Here is a 15,239-nt window from a genome sequence, read left to right as displayed (position 1 = left end):
GTTTTAAGGAAATATTTCTCGTAACCGAATCCGAAATAATAAAAAAATCCCACAATTATTATAATAAGAGTAAAAAAAACATTAGAAGTTATTATTGTGTGATATTCTAGTGATATTTAGAAAAACCTCTTAATCTAGCCATGTTCACTCGTGCCTCAGATAAAAGGACCAAAATAGTCCGAATGTGCGGGAAAATCCTTGCGAATGGCAACCCTAGTGAGCCACAACCGACAGGGTGTATCGGTTTTTCGCATCGTCTCGCTCACTCGCCCACTCAGTAGCTCAGTACCTATTTATAACTCGGACCGAATGCACGCGTATGTGAATCGTTAAGTAATCGGTGTTTTTAATATTGAATTAACAGTGAAAATAACAGTTTTATTCGTCAATTACTAGTCGTTTTCAATTATGTCAAAGGTAAATATTTTACAGTTCTCTTTTCATGGTTTTTAAATGAATTTCGTGCTGTGCAGTATGAAAATGTATTTTTCTCAGACATCCTTGGAAATGCCTTTATTTCTTTTGTGAATTGAACACTGAAAGAGCGTGATATTTGTTTTCAATAAAGAAGATCGCTGCAGACAACAACGGGTTTTATAGGTTTCTTAAATTTTAGTAAAAAATCGTATACCTAACCTTTTAAGTTTTCACATTTGCATACAAAATTAAAAGATTTGTGGAATTAATTTATGACATAAACAACAATTTTAAAGAATTTATTGTCGACTGCATTTTAAAGATAAAAAAAATCGTCACTACAAAACGTAATTGTGAGAGAAAAATTCAGATCGATCAGGCTTAAGAGACAATTTAAAATAGAAATGCAATATTCCCATAATATATATTATATGTTACAATATAAATAAAGTTTATACATTAATTAAACACATTCAGCCAAATAGTCCCCATTTAAAAAAAAATTAAATCAGCGGCAGTTTGAGTTCTTTAGCCATGGAACTAATTAATGTAATTAATAAATGATTTTTACTCAAGAATGTGAATGGCGTGGCATAAAAAAATCGCTAATTAAGTACACCGATTTTAAAATGCTTTATTCAAAATAGCGCACCTAAAGTAGATCACTCCGTATTTAAACAAGTCGCCAAGTACTGATTGTTTTTTTTTTTTTTACCTTTTATCATATACACATTACGTCAGAATTATAGTATCCACCATGTGTCCACCTCTTAGCAACAATGTACGTGCAATATTTTGTTTTGAATCATGCCACCGGACCTGCCGGTGGCCGGTGACGCATGCCGGCTCGCAACTTGCGATAACTAGGTACATCGTATTGAACTTATCGAATAGCTGTCATAGGTAATACAAACAGTGCAACATGGACTAGACTACAAAACAAAACATTTTCCATATCATAGTGAATATTTAACGGTTAATTAATTACACAGTATAATTAATTAGCGACAGCTACATCTTTAATATGAACTAATTAGAGGTATTACCTTGAAACATGAAATTTCGAGATTGTATACCTACCCCTGGACTCAACCCCCCCCCCTCTGTCACTTGCAAATATACAGAATGCGTAATATCAAACCGATTGATACATACTAAGGTACTTCTATTTATTTGCTTTAAAAAAGATAAGAGTAGTTTGTAAGGAAATTGCTAATTTCCTTGAAATGAATTTGGATGGCGGGAAGAACGAAAAAACTCTTAAAAAAAAACATTCAGTTTCATGACGTACATATTGAACTTCAGCATCAAAAACTATCGGTGTAGAATTGCCAAACACTTTTATTGTTTGATGTTGTTTGCCGAACATTTATTTTACACTAGCTTTTGCCCGCGGCTTCGCTCTCGTTAAATTCGAAAATTGCGGAATGCTCCGTACAAACTTTCACCCCCCATTTTAGAGAAATGAGGGGTTAGAGAAAGAGACAAAAAGTAGCCTATGTCACTCTCCATCCTTTCAACTATCTCCGCTTAAAAAATTACGTCAATGCTTCGCTCCGTTTTGCCGTGAAAGACGGACAAACAAACAGACACACACAGTTTCCCATTTATAATATTTTTAGTATGGATAGTATGGATTTCAAATATTATTAGTATGGATAGTATGGATTTCAAATATTATTAGCAATGTAATGTGCTGAAGACTGAAGAACCGTTTGTGAAAGAAAATTTTCGGGTAAATAAATTTATTACGCTGGCAACACTGTTATCACGCCAAAGTCGATAACATGAGAAAAAAAAACTATTGCATGTCAGTGTCGGCTGTCAGCCAATTGATTTCGATTTTCCATTACTGAATTTAACTAGTTTTAATGTCTTTTTCAATTAGAAACCTATCAAGAATAGCGCAGCAGTGTTACAAAACCTACAAAGATATGACTAAAACAAGCACTCGGGTATGTTTCCTATAATTACCATAAGTACTGGATAAATAAGTCTCACGGAATCGACGCATTTTTTGAACGATTCCGTGTAGTTTTTAGCACGCAATATAATTTAACCTTGTGATACAATGCTGAGGATCTGCATTTGCGCAGTTTTTTAATCTACCGGCGACACAATCTGCGTTTTTTAAATTTCTATTACGTATTTCGGCCTTTATAATCGTTCGCTGAATATATTGTAAACGTCGAATTCATGGTCAAATTGTTGATGCATCTTCCTATTTCCTTATAAGGAAGTCCGGAAGATGTTTTTTATAATTAGAATTAATTGTACATACCTGTTTTATATATGCCTACAAAATTCTAACAAAGAAACGAGCCGCACGTGCGCAGCGTCGGATGTTAGGGTTGCCTATGGATTAAAACGAATTAATTTCAGATAAAATGTTATACTATATATTCAAGTCTTGGGTACTTTCTAGGTATATATGCAGTATTTATATTTTGTTTAAGCCTTCAGCATCACAAGCCTTATTGAACTTTTCCGTGGGACTTAATCAATAAGATCTGTGTAAGATTGTCCTATTTTATTCATGATGTCTATTTAACTATGCATTATTAGCCATTCCACACGTGGTGCATATGAACCTTAAAAAAACTCGTAAAAACGTGCGAACGTGCATTCCGTGAGAACGCGCGCCACCCCTGATTAGGCCGCGAACTGACCCATGTACTAGCGCGGCGATACAATCGCGGTTTCCTTTTAGTATGTTAGTGTGCGTCAAAACGTACGGTTTCCGATTGAGCTAAATTTTGCACACAATGTAAATCACGTGACAATGCACTCTTATGGTATCATGGAGCTGATCTGATGATGGAGCAGAAAGGTGGTCATAGGAACTCTGTTATGAAACATCATATCCCCATCGAGTAAGGGTTTTTAGAAACGTCTTAGAGAGCAGTAGATGACTGTTGAAAGAAAGGTACAGTCGGCGATAAAAGCTTGTGCCAAAAATGAAATTTTTGCAACAAACTTATTTTTTAATAGCTTGGCATATGGATGGCCTTAGTATAGTGATATTATGCTGAAAATATTCAATACCATACACTGTTGCTTATAATGAGTATGAGTATGAATATAAGCTCGATTGTGAGTGTGCATGGGCAAACATCCCACTTTGTTGATTGCTGTGAAGCCGCTTTGTCAGTTTATTCATTGTTTCCTTTCTTTTAACCCCTTATTTGCCAAGAGTGGCACTAAAGCTTTAGTAGTTTCATGTGTTCTGCCTACCCCTTTATGGGATACAGGCGTGATTGTATGTATGTATGTATTCATATAAAAACCCCCGACCGCGACCTAGTGGACCGATTTTCATGAAACATGGCTAAGAACACTCCTGACTAACACAGCTTTCAAATGAAAAAAAACCAAATCGAAATCGGTTCATCCGTTCGGGAGCTACGATGCCACAGACAGACACACACACAGACAGACAGACAGACACGTCAAACTTATAACACCCCTTCGTTTTTGCGTCGGGGGTTAAAAAATACAAGTAAATCTCTCCTAATAATGGTAACCAACAAAGTGGGATGTTTTACTAAACACACTCACAATTTATGTTTAGTATCAACTCCATAGCACCCTAACATCTTTCCATCTGATAACTAAAATTAAAAAAAAAATCCCTGACATAGTGAACCGATTTTCATGAAACATGGCTAAGAACAGTGGCCCGTTTCTCGAAAGGTACAAGCCTTGTATTACAAGTGCGCGAACTGTCAAATCGTATGGGTTGTCATGGAAACACACTTGTAATACAAGGCTTGTACCTTTCGAGAAACGGGCCCCAGGTGTGATGTATGTAATATGGATCCGTAGGTAATTAAACTATTTCTATCAGTAACTGAATGATATTGCAATGGCTTAGTCAATCTTACTTGTTTGATACTTGATAAGATAATTAGTGGAAAGTATCATTCTTTGTAGAAAAGATAATATTAACAAATATTAATACAAATTACAAACAATGTTAACTGGTATTTTAACATGATGTCACTTATATTTGCTTTAAATTATTTTTAACCCTCAACACAAAAACGTGTCTGTTTGTCTGTCCGTCTGTCTGCGTGTGTGTCTCTCTTTGTCATCGTAGCTCCCAAACAGATGAACCAATTTAGATTAAGTTTTTTTTTGTTTGAAAGCTGAGTTAGTCGGGAGTGTTCTTAGCTATGTTTCATGAAAATCGGTTTACTATGTCGGAGGATTTTCAAAATTTTAATTTAGTGGTTTGGTTTAGGTAATTTATTACCTTTCAAGGGTGAATTGGCAATCTTCACCTCGGCTCAGACATATGTAACTCCAAATAGACGGATAAACTCTAAGAAAAAAACGCACCTCAAAGCCCTAAAGAAAAAGGTACAGTGGCCTAGAGGCGTTACACCTTTGAGGAACGCTCGGCTAGATGGTGCTAATAAAAAGATTTCACATTTTACCACATATCAAGCTAACAATAGGGCCAAATTGTCAGAACTGAGGTTCAAAAGTTTTAAGCCTGTGTTGAGAGATGGCAGTCTATGCACTGTGATTACACATTTTACTTTGACAGTAAGTCTCTATAACACTCGATCCTCTTTGCCTCGGCTAGTCTGTGGCCATGAGTAAACCAATTTGTAATAATAATAAAAAAAAAAACTTGTATTGACAACATATTGCCTACAGTACATTTTGCGTTTAAGTTTTCCTCCTTTCTGTAGCGTTTTAATTTATAGCCGCTCGTGCGAATAATGTCAACTAGTATCTTGAATTTCATTCCGTTTCTTCTCGTGGGTGTCGCAGAAGTCGACTGTGGGTTTTGGGTTCAATTGAGGTGGGGTTAATGGCCTACTTATGTCGTCTCCTGTAACCCCCTTAATTGCGAAGAGTGCCACTAAAACTTAAGCAGTTTCATGTGCTCTGCCTACCCCGTTTAGGAATACAGGCGCGAGTTTATGTATATATGTCCAACTAGCTTTTGCCCGCGGGTTCGCTCGCGTTAAATTCGAAAATTGCGGGATGCTCCATAAAGGGGGGGGTTAGAAAGAGACGAAAAGTAGCCTATGTCACTCTCCATTCCTTTTTAACCGACTTCAAAAAAGGAGGAGGTTCTCAATTCGACTGAATTTTTTTAACTATCTCCATTTAACAAAATTACAATTTTGAAAAAGCCCCCGACCGCGACATAGTGGACCGATTTTTATGAAACATGGCTAAGAACACTCCCTACTAACTCAGCTTTCAGACAAAAAAAACTAAATCTAAATCGGTTCATCCGTTCGGGAGCTATGATGCCACAGACAGACACACACACAGACCGACAAACAGACAGACAGACACACAGCCAGATAGACAGACAAACAGACACGTCAAACTTATAACACCCCCGTCGTTTTTGCGTCGGGGGTTAAAAAATCACGGCTATTCGTCGCTCCGCTTTGCCGTTAAAGCCGTACAAACAAACAGACAAACACACTTTCCCATTTATAATATTAGTAATATGGATGTACTTTCGTACGATAAATGGCAATGCAACAATCGGGTAAATATAATGTATAATATATAAACAGCAGCAGCGGCTGGCCCATACAAGCCGATTCCCACCGGCTTGCCTAAAACTGATTAAGGTGCATTAGAGTAATTCCGAAAGTCGTCTAATTTCGAAAGTCGCATAAAAATCACCATTATTTCCATCATATCAAGATCAAGATTCCCCTTTCGAAATTACCCGAGCATTTCTGTCATTCGGAATTACCCTAATGTACCTTACTACTTATTAGTAAAGTACCTAATGTTAAGGTAGGTTTCTTTTTACTCAGTGTTGCCTATCAGAAATGTTCACCAGCCGCCACTGATAAACAGTCCAGTTCACAAGCGGAACTCTCTTTCTTATAAAATGAATTGGACCTTGTAATATGAGTTGTAAATTGTTAGGTCGTACGTTAACTTATTAGTTATACATTATGTATAATTATACTTAGATAAGTGCAAGATATTGCACACAATGCTTAGACAAGATTGAAACATCATTGTTATGTTCGTACCTACTTCAATTGGGAAACCATTTGGTAGCATGAAATAAAACTATGGAAACGGTATAATGAATTTTTCCCCTCACTAGCTCGGAAACACGTGTTTTGTCCTTTAATACCAGCGGGTAAAAACGCATTTTATCCACTAGTGGGTAAAGTAATTTGACCTTGAATAAAGTCAAATTAACTGCTTTAAAATTGATAAAAGTAGGTGAATTTAGTAATAAAGATGATTTACCACCTGTGAAACTACTAGAAGCAGTGATAAACGCATTTTTTGCGTTGTAGTTTCCTCGCTATAGCGAGGGGAAAAGTTTTGTGTTACACTCGGGTGCAAATGTATTTTACTTCTCGTGTGTTAAAAACTCGCAAGTTCAGGATTCTATTCTCGAACCACTCGCTTCGCTCGTGGTTCAACTATAGAATCCTTTCACTTGCTCGTTTTTCAATTCCACACTCGGCGTTAAAATACAACTTTGCCCCCTTGTATAACAAATAACTATAAAATTCATCCCGACATTGTAATTTTTCCTCAGTCACCCGTTGACCACGAACGCTGTAAAGAGTTCGAAACGTCGGGAAGTCGGGATGAATTTTAAATTCATTATACGCGATTTAATCCGTTTCCATAGTTTTATTTCATGAGTAACATCGCGGTAACCGAAGACAACATTTGGTAGCAGTTTGTGTGAATATTTATAGGTCACGTGGTAAACGCCCGGGGCCCCAGAGGGGGGTCACGTGGTCTATTTGTATGGCTAACTTAGGCTCCAGGGGTGGGTCATGACCCCCATGACCCCCCCCCCTGGATCCGCGCATGTACTACACCGCCGCGGCTCGGCCCGTTCTTCACGTGTGCTATACTTTGTCAAACAAGTCTGTCAGTGAATAAGAACAAAGAAAACTATATGCATCCTTTTCTTTAGGGTGCTATAGAAAAGGATACCTATAGTTTTCTTTGTTCTTATTTACTGACAGACTTGTTTGACAGAGTATAGTTTGCACTCTAATGATAGCTTTATAGAGTATATTAATATAGTTGCACTACATCGCCGCGATTTATTTCTATGTTACTATTTACTACTTATTAATTATATTGAAGCTTATATAAGTGTCCTGAGTCGATGCTGCATAGGGTGGACGCACGTTAAACGCTTTGCTCCGAGCGTCCACTCGTAAGACCTGAGAGTGATTTAGTCAAAGATTCAAAGAATTTATTTGCATAGAACACAGTTATAAAGTGTTACAAAATAAATAAATCCGTGCATTCAGTCTGCATGCGGGCGTGCAAATATTATTTACATAACCTAACCACAAAATTAAAATTTTGAAAAAACCCCCGACAGCGACATAGTAGACCGATTTTCATGAAACATGGCTAAGAACACTCCCGACTAACTCAGCTTTCAGACAGAAAAAACTAAATCTAAATCGGTTCATCCGTTCGGGAGCTACGATGCCACAGACAGACACACACACAGACAGACACGTCAAACTTATAACACCCCGTCGTTTTTGCGTCGGGGGTTAAAAATCGAGAGTCAGTATCACCTATTATATTCGGTTAGGCTACTATTAGACGTTAAAACTGTATGATATGAATGGAATGTTTTGATCGTGTAATCTTACCTCTCAAGGCTTAGATAATTTGGATAAAGCTAATCTGAATTATAAACTCCACCAATAACCGATAAATTGCATTCTTCAAGTAGGTAAATACGTAGTTGATATGGCGATTAACTTTATCAGTAGCCTTGCAGACGTTACTGAATATTACGATTTTTAGAGTTCCGCTAGTTCCATACCTCACAAAATTAAAATTTTGAAAAAACCCCCGACCGCGACCTAGTGGACCGATTTTCATGAAACATGGCAAAGCACACCCCCGACTAATTCAGCTTTCAGATAAAAAAAAACTAAATCAAAATCGGTTCATCCGTTCGAGCGCTACGATGCCACAGACAGACACACACACAAACAGACAGACAAACAGACAGACAGACAGACATACACACGGACAGACACGTCAAACTTATAACACCCCTTCGTTTTTGAGTCGGGGGTTAAAAAGGAAATAAACGATCCAAAACGCGAAAGTTATATTGCACGATCGAGGTGAAATGTGACTATAACTATAACCTAATCACAAAATTAAAATTTTGATAACTCAGCTTTCAGACAAAAAAACTAAATCTAAATAGGTTCATCCGTTCGGGAGCTACGATGCCATACGATGATACAGACAAACAGACAGACAGACACGTCAAACTTATAACACCCCTTCGTTTTTGCGTCGGGGGTTAAAAAGTAGCACCGACATAGTAGACCGATTTTCATGAAACATGTCTAAGAACACTCCCGACTAATTCAGCTTTCAAACAAAAAAAAAACAAATCTAAATCGTTTCATCCGTTCGGGAGCTACGATGCCACAGAGGCACAGACAGACACACACACAAACAGACAGACAGACACGTCAAACTTATAACACCCCGTCGTTTTTGCGTCGGGGGTTAAAATAATAACCTAACCTAACCACAAAATTAAAATTTTGAAAAAACCCCCGACTGCGACATAGTTGACCGATTTTCATGAAACATGGCTAAGAACACTCCCGACTAACTCAGCTTTCAGACAAAAAAACTAAATCTAAATCGGTTCACCCGTTCGGGAGCTACGATGCCACAGACAGACACACACACAGACAGACAAACAGACAGATAGGCAGACAGACAGACAGACAGACAGACAGACAGACAGACACGTCAAACTTATAACACCCCTCCGTTTTTGCGTCGGGGGTTAAAAATGAAAGTGGATATTCTCCTATTTACATTTGACGTCGATCGACCTTCGACCTTTTGTACGATATTGATTTCAGTATTTTCAGCGCTAAAAATATCTTGATGCCTAATTTTATACTGGAATTTATGTTTGACATCAGTAGCTGTACTGTCAATCAGTTTGATCCTAGGATTCCTAAGGCCACTCAAGAACCCTGTCTTATTGACATCGTAGGTTAGGTACTTTATTTATAACCCCATTAACCCCCGACGCAAAAACGACGGGGTGTTATAAGTTTGACGTGTCTGTCTGCTGTCTGTTTGTGTGTGTGTCTGTCTGTGGCATCGTAGCTCCCGAATGGCTGAACCGATTTAGATTTAGTTTTTTTTGTTTGAAAGCTGAATTAGTCGGGAGTGTTCTTAGCCATATTGCATGAAAGTCGGTCCACTATGTCGCTGTTGGGGTTTTTTTTTACCGACTTCAAAAAAGGAGGAGGTTCTCAATTCGACTGAATATTTTTCAAAATTTTAATTTTTCCATAAATCGAACATGAGCGGTACATTATGTGGCTGAGCTGATGATGGAAGGTCATCTCCTCAACGGTTGGGAGTTAAAGGATAATTCTTTCACTACTGTACATATATTCGGACTGATACATATAATATCACTAGGAACCACTAAAAATCAACAAATAAATTAACTTTTTAACAAAAAATAAAACCGCCTTCATAAAAAGCGTGTTACAAAACACGGAGAAACTAAAAAGCCAAAAATAATAAACCTTCGAATTCAGATTTCTTATCGGATTGCAATAATCTAAACATCCAAATTATAAACAAATCAATTATTTTTGGAGTCGGGGCCAGCCTGCGTATGGTTGGGTGGGGCAAACAGGAAATAGCAAGGCGACGAACAGGTCTGGTACCGTCTACAAAAATAATTGATTTGTTTATAATTTGGATGTTTAGATTATTGCAATCCGATAAGAAATCTGAATTCGAAGGTTTATTATTTTTGGCTTTTTAGTTTCTCCGTGTTTTGTAACACGCTTTTTTTGAAGGCGGTTTTATTTTTTTTCGCGGTCGTTTGCTTTGGTATAAAATAACTAGTAAATTTTCTTAATTATTTTGTAGCGATAAGAAGTATAAGAACGCCTGCTGTCTGCTATCTTTAGCTCATTGTATTTTTAACAGACTTCAAAAAAGGAGGAGGTTCTCAATTCGACTGATTTTTTTTTTTATTTTTTTTTTTGTATGTATGTTACTCGATATCTCCGAGAATCGTGGACCGATTTTCAAAATTTTTTTTTTTGATCGAACGGGTATAACCCCGAGATGGTCCCATTGGCACCAAGTCGGGGTCTGATGATGGGATCTTGGAGAAATCGAGGGAACTCTTCAAATGTTATAGGCACATGTAATGTTTTTAGTGTATTTTTCAAAGGTACACCAGTATTTACGCCTGATGGTAATAATTTTATGTGGCTGAGCTGATGATGGAAGGTCAACTCCTCAATGGTTAGGAGTTAAAGGATAATTCTTTCACTACTGTACATATATTCGGTTCTTACGGATCTGTAGTATAATGATCTGATTTTATGTTCTTGATAAAATAGTGTGATGGTAACCACAAAATTAAAATCTTGAAAAACCCCGACATAGTGGACCGATTTTCATGAAACATGGCTAAGAACACTCCCGACTAACTCAGCTTTCAGACAAAAAAAATCTAAATCTAAATCGGTTCATCCGTCACACACACACAGACAGACACGTCAAACTTTTAACACCCCGTCGTTTTTGCGTCGGGGGTTAAAAATATGAAGGAAACCCTTTTCGCACTTCATCTGTATAGTGGTATTTTTTAACCCCCGACGCAAAAACGAAGGGGTGTTATAAGTTTGACGTGTCTGTCTATGTGTATGTCTGTCTGTCTGTTTGTCTGTCTGTCTGTGTGTGTGTCTGTCTGTGGCATCGTAGCTCTCGAACGGATGAACCGGTTTTGATTTAGTTTTTTTGTCTGAAAGCTGAGTTAGTCGGGAGTGTTCTTAGCCATGTTTCATGAAAATCGGTCCACTAGGTCGCGGTCGGGGGTTTTTTCAAAATTTTAATTTTGTTGTTAGGTTATTGGCTGAGGACTTCACTTGTTATCTGGTATCATGATCAGATAGATGATAAGGGCCAATGATCACCATAATCTGTGTATTGTCCGTATAAATGGCAATGACGAATAATTCAAAGTACCTCTATCAGTATATAATCAGCGTTGTAAACTTGTAAACGACGGCTATCTTGATAATGATACTTATGCTTATTGATTCATTTTTATGTTCTGACTGACGTCTGTTTATTTTGCATTATTTACCAACGGCTGTGTTGTGTCGTTCAAATATGTCGTAAAAATATTCCTGTTTTGCACTGAAGTCTTTATAAAGACTGGCGCACTAGATCAGGCAAACGTATAACCACAAAATTAAAATTTAAAAAAAAACCCCGACATAGTTGACCGATTTTCATGAAACATGGGTCTAAGAACACTCCCGACTAACTCAGCTTTCAAACAAAAACAGATAGACAGACACACAGACAGATAGACAGACAGACAGAAAGACAGGCACGTCAAACTTATAACACCCCGTCGTTTTTAACCCCCGACACAAAAACGACGGGGTGTTATAAGTTTGACGTGTCTGTCTGTCTGTCTGTCTGTCTGTCTGTTTGTCTGTGTGTGTGTCTGTCTGTGGCACCGTAGCTCCCGAACGGGTGAACCGATTTCGATTTAGTTTTTTTTGTTTGAAAGCTGAGTTAGTCGGGAGTGTTCTTAGCCATGTTTCATGAAAATCGGTCCACTATGTCGGGCGTTTTTCAAAATATTAATTTAGTGGTTAGATTATCAGGCAATTTGTATTAACTTTAAACTGGTTTAATTCCAGAAACTGCAGATGTGCGGTACGGAGGAGGAAATGCGCGAGGTGGCAGGCAGGATTTGCAGGAATTACCTCCACGGAGCCTGGAAGACTGTGGACCCTTCGGAGCTGGACTTCAAGAGGATCAGGTCAGTTTTAGCTCCTTTAGGTTAGGTGGGGATGAAGAGATGAGATGGTGAAGAATTGTCTAGAACATTCTAGCACTTTTGGCTTAGTTGGCAATGTTGGAACTGTCTCCACAGAGCGTGGAAGACTGTGGACCCTTCGGAGCTGGACTTCAAGAGGATCAGGTCAGTTCTAGCTCCTTTAGGTTAGGTGGGGATGAAGAGATGAGATGGTGAAGAATTGTCTAGAACATTCTAACACTATTGGCTTAAGAGGAAATGTTGGAATTGCATCCACGGAGCGTGGAAGAAGGTTATTAATCTTGTAGCATTTAAAGATGAGTTATAGAAGAATATTCTGGAACTCTTCAAGTACTTTTGGAATAGGAGACTAACCTAATCACAAAATTAAAATTTTGAAAAAAACCTGACCGCGACTTAGTGGACCGATTTTTAAAAAACATGGCTAAGAAGTACTAAGAACACTTCCGACTAACTCAGGTTTCAAACAAAAAAAACCGGCCAAGAGCGTGTCGGGCCACGCTCAGTGTAGGGTTCCGTAGTTTTCCGTATTTTTCTCAAAAACTACTGAACCTATCAAGTTCAAAATAATTTTCCTAGAAAGTCTTTATAAAGTTCTACATTTGTAATTTTTTTCATATTTTTTAAACATATGGTTCAAAAGTTAGAGGGGGGGGGACGCACTTTTTTTTCCTTTAGGAGCGATTATTTCCGAAAACATTAATAATATCAAAAAACGATCTTAGGAAACCCTTATTCATTTTTAAATACCTATCTAACGATATATCACACGTTGGGGTTAGAATGAAAAAAAAATCAGCTCCCACTTTACATGTAGGGGGGGCCCTAACAAAACATTTTTTTCCACTTTTTATTTTTGCACTTTGTTGGCGTGATTGATATACATATTGGTACCAAATTTCACCTATCTAGTGCTAACGGTTACTGAGATTATCCGCGGACGGACGGACGGACGGACAGACAGACATGGCGAAACTATAAGGGTTCCTAGTTGACTACGGAACCCTAAAAACGAAATCGAAATCGATTTGTCCGTTCGGGAGCTACTATGCCACAGACAGACACACACGTCAAACTTATAACACCTCGTCGTTTTTGCGTCGGGGGTTAAAAATACACGAATTACAATATTTCCACTGATCTTCCTTTTTGCGATGGCCGATGATAATAGGGCGCAATGGTTTTCAGTAGGAAAAGCGAACCACATCTGTATTGTAAGGGTTTCCCTTGGATAACCGTAACCATGGTAACGTGACGCTAAACCTTGATTCAGCCATATCACAGAACTGCGTAGAATACGATAAGTTTCGACTGGCGTTGTACGTTGTCAATAACGTTATCTTGGGTATATTCCGATGACACAGTTTCGATGCTAAATGCATTCCTTCCTCGTTGTAACTTCTGTACATTACTTTATATTTTTAACGCAAAAACGACGGGGTTACAAATTCTGTCTGTCTGTCTGTTTGTCTGTGTGTGTGTCTGTCTGTGGCATCGTAGCTCCCGAACGGATGAACCGATTTCGATTTAGTTTTTTTTGTTTGAAAGCTGAGTTAGTCGGGAGTGTTCTTAGCCATGTTTCATGAAAATCGGTCCACTATGTCGCGGTCGGGGGTTTTTCAAAATTTTAATTTTGTGGTTAGGTTATTACAAGTTTTTATTCAACTTGCCTTGTTAGTATGTTAAGCTGAGTTTAGACGTGCAAAGTATTGCTGCATGTTTTGAAACAAAAGTATATGTAAGAAAGAGATGCAGATATTGGCCACTCACTCTTACTTATAGTTGCATCTCAAAACTTGCAGCAATAACTTGTCGGTCTAAACTCAGCTATAGTGTGCGTCAAAACGTAGAAGCTAAATTTGACCCACTTCCTGGTTTCCGATTGAGCTGAAATTTTGATCACATAATTATGTAAATCACGTGACAATGCAATATTATGGTATCTGATGATTGAGCAGAAAGGTGGTTATAGGAACTCTGTCATGAAACGTATCCCATCGAGTAAGGGGTTTTTAGAAACGTCTCAGAGCAGTAGATGAATGTTGAAAGAAAGGTACAGTCGGCAATAAAAGCTTGTGCAAAAAATGACATTTTTGCAAAAAACTTATTCTCTTTTCATTAGTTTATAAGGTTTATCTTTGTAAAATTTATTAACAAACTTATGGACTCAAATAGTCTGAAATAAATGCATTTTATTTTATTTTATTTATTTTATTTATTTTAATATAGTAACCGGCAGAGAATTGTTTGTACATAAATACTCAATGAGTCACACAATTCACAGTCAACAAACAAGAATTTAATATTTTGTATTCGATTAGTCATTCATGTTTATGTTTGGATTGAATTATCCTCTTGGTTCGATTTCGTATTTTTTTTTTTTAATACTACGGTGGCAAACAAGCATACGGTCCGCCTGATGGAAAGCGGTCACCGTAACCTATGGACGCCTGCAACTCAAGTGGTGTCACATGCGCGTTGCCGACTTCTTTTTTGAAGAACCCCATACTGTAGTTCATCGGGAATACCTCGGCAGGGAGCTCATTCCACAGCCGGAGCGTTCGTGGCAGGAAATTCCGAGACGATGATGAGATTGTAAATTGTAATCATTGATTGTGTTGAATTGTTAGTTGAAATTATACCAGGCCTTTAGCACAACTTGCCTTGTCGCGCGCGAGTCCATACATCAAGCGCGACTTCAAGTATGGATTCGCGCGCGACAAGTCAAGTTTTTCTAGAGGGTCAGATGTGATAATGCTGATAATATATGTAGGTATTTAAGTACATGTTAAATACATAATTAAATAAATAGAAATTGCGTACCTACATAATGTCTAATGGCTTTATCTACCAGTCAAGGATAACTAGAAGTAAGAAGGATGTATAGATCTATGTTATTTTTATTATAAATGGGCTTACTTTTGGTCACAGAGTACAAGAGGCAAATATAAATTTA

General features: G+C 37.8%; 1 protein-coding gene across 5 annotated transcripts in view; it reads left to right on the top strand.

The window, feature by feature from the left end:
- Nucleotides 1-293: 293 nt before the first annotated feature.
- LOC125240330 (choline/ethanolamine kinase) overlaps nt 294-15,239 on the top strand; it is a 38,602-nt gene continuing 23,656 nt past the window's right edge. For 3 of the 5 annotated variants that reach the window (XR_007178605.1, XM_048148217.1, XM_048148219.1), the window contains exons 1-2: nt 2,242-2,372; nt 12,144-12,265. Coding sequence is in view for 3 of the 5 variants with exons in the window: in XM_048148217.1 (XP_048004174.1) it covers nt 2,289-2,372; nt 12,144-12,265 (206 nt within the window). In the remaining 2 variants the exon portion in view is untranslated. Of the gene's footprint in view, nt 418-2,241; nt 2,373-12,143; nt 12,266-12,389; nt 12,428-15,239 lie in introns of those variants that run through there. The other 2 variants (XM_048148218.1, XM_048148220.1) reach the window with 2 other exon arrangements.

Source organism: Leguminivora glycinivorella, chromosome 27 (genome assembly GCF_023078275.1).
Source record: "Leguminivora glycinivorella isolate SPB_JAAS2020 chromosome 27, LegGlyc_1.1, whole genome shotgun sequence".
NCBI lineage: Eukaryota > Metazoa > Arthropoda > Insecta > Lepidoptera > Tortricidae > Leguminivora > Leguminivora glycinivorella.
This window is presented reverse-complemented; position numbering and strand designations above follow the sequence as displayed.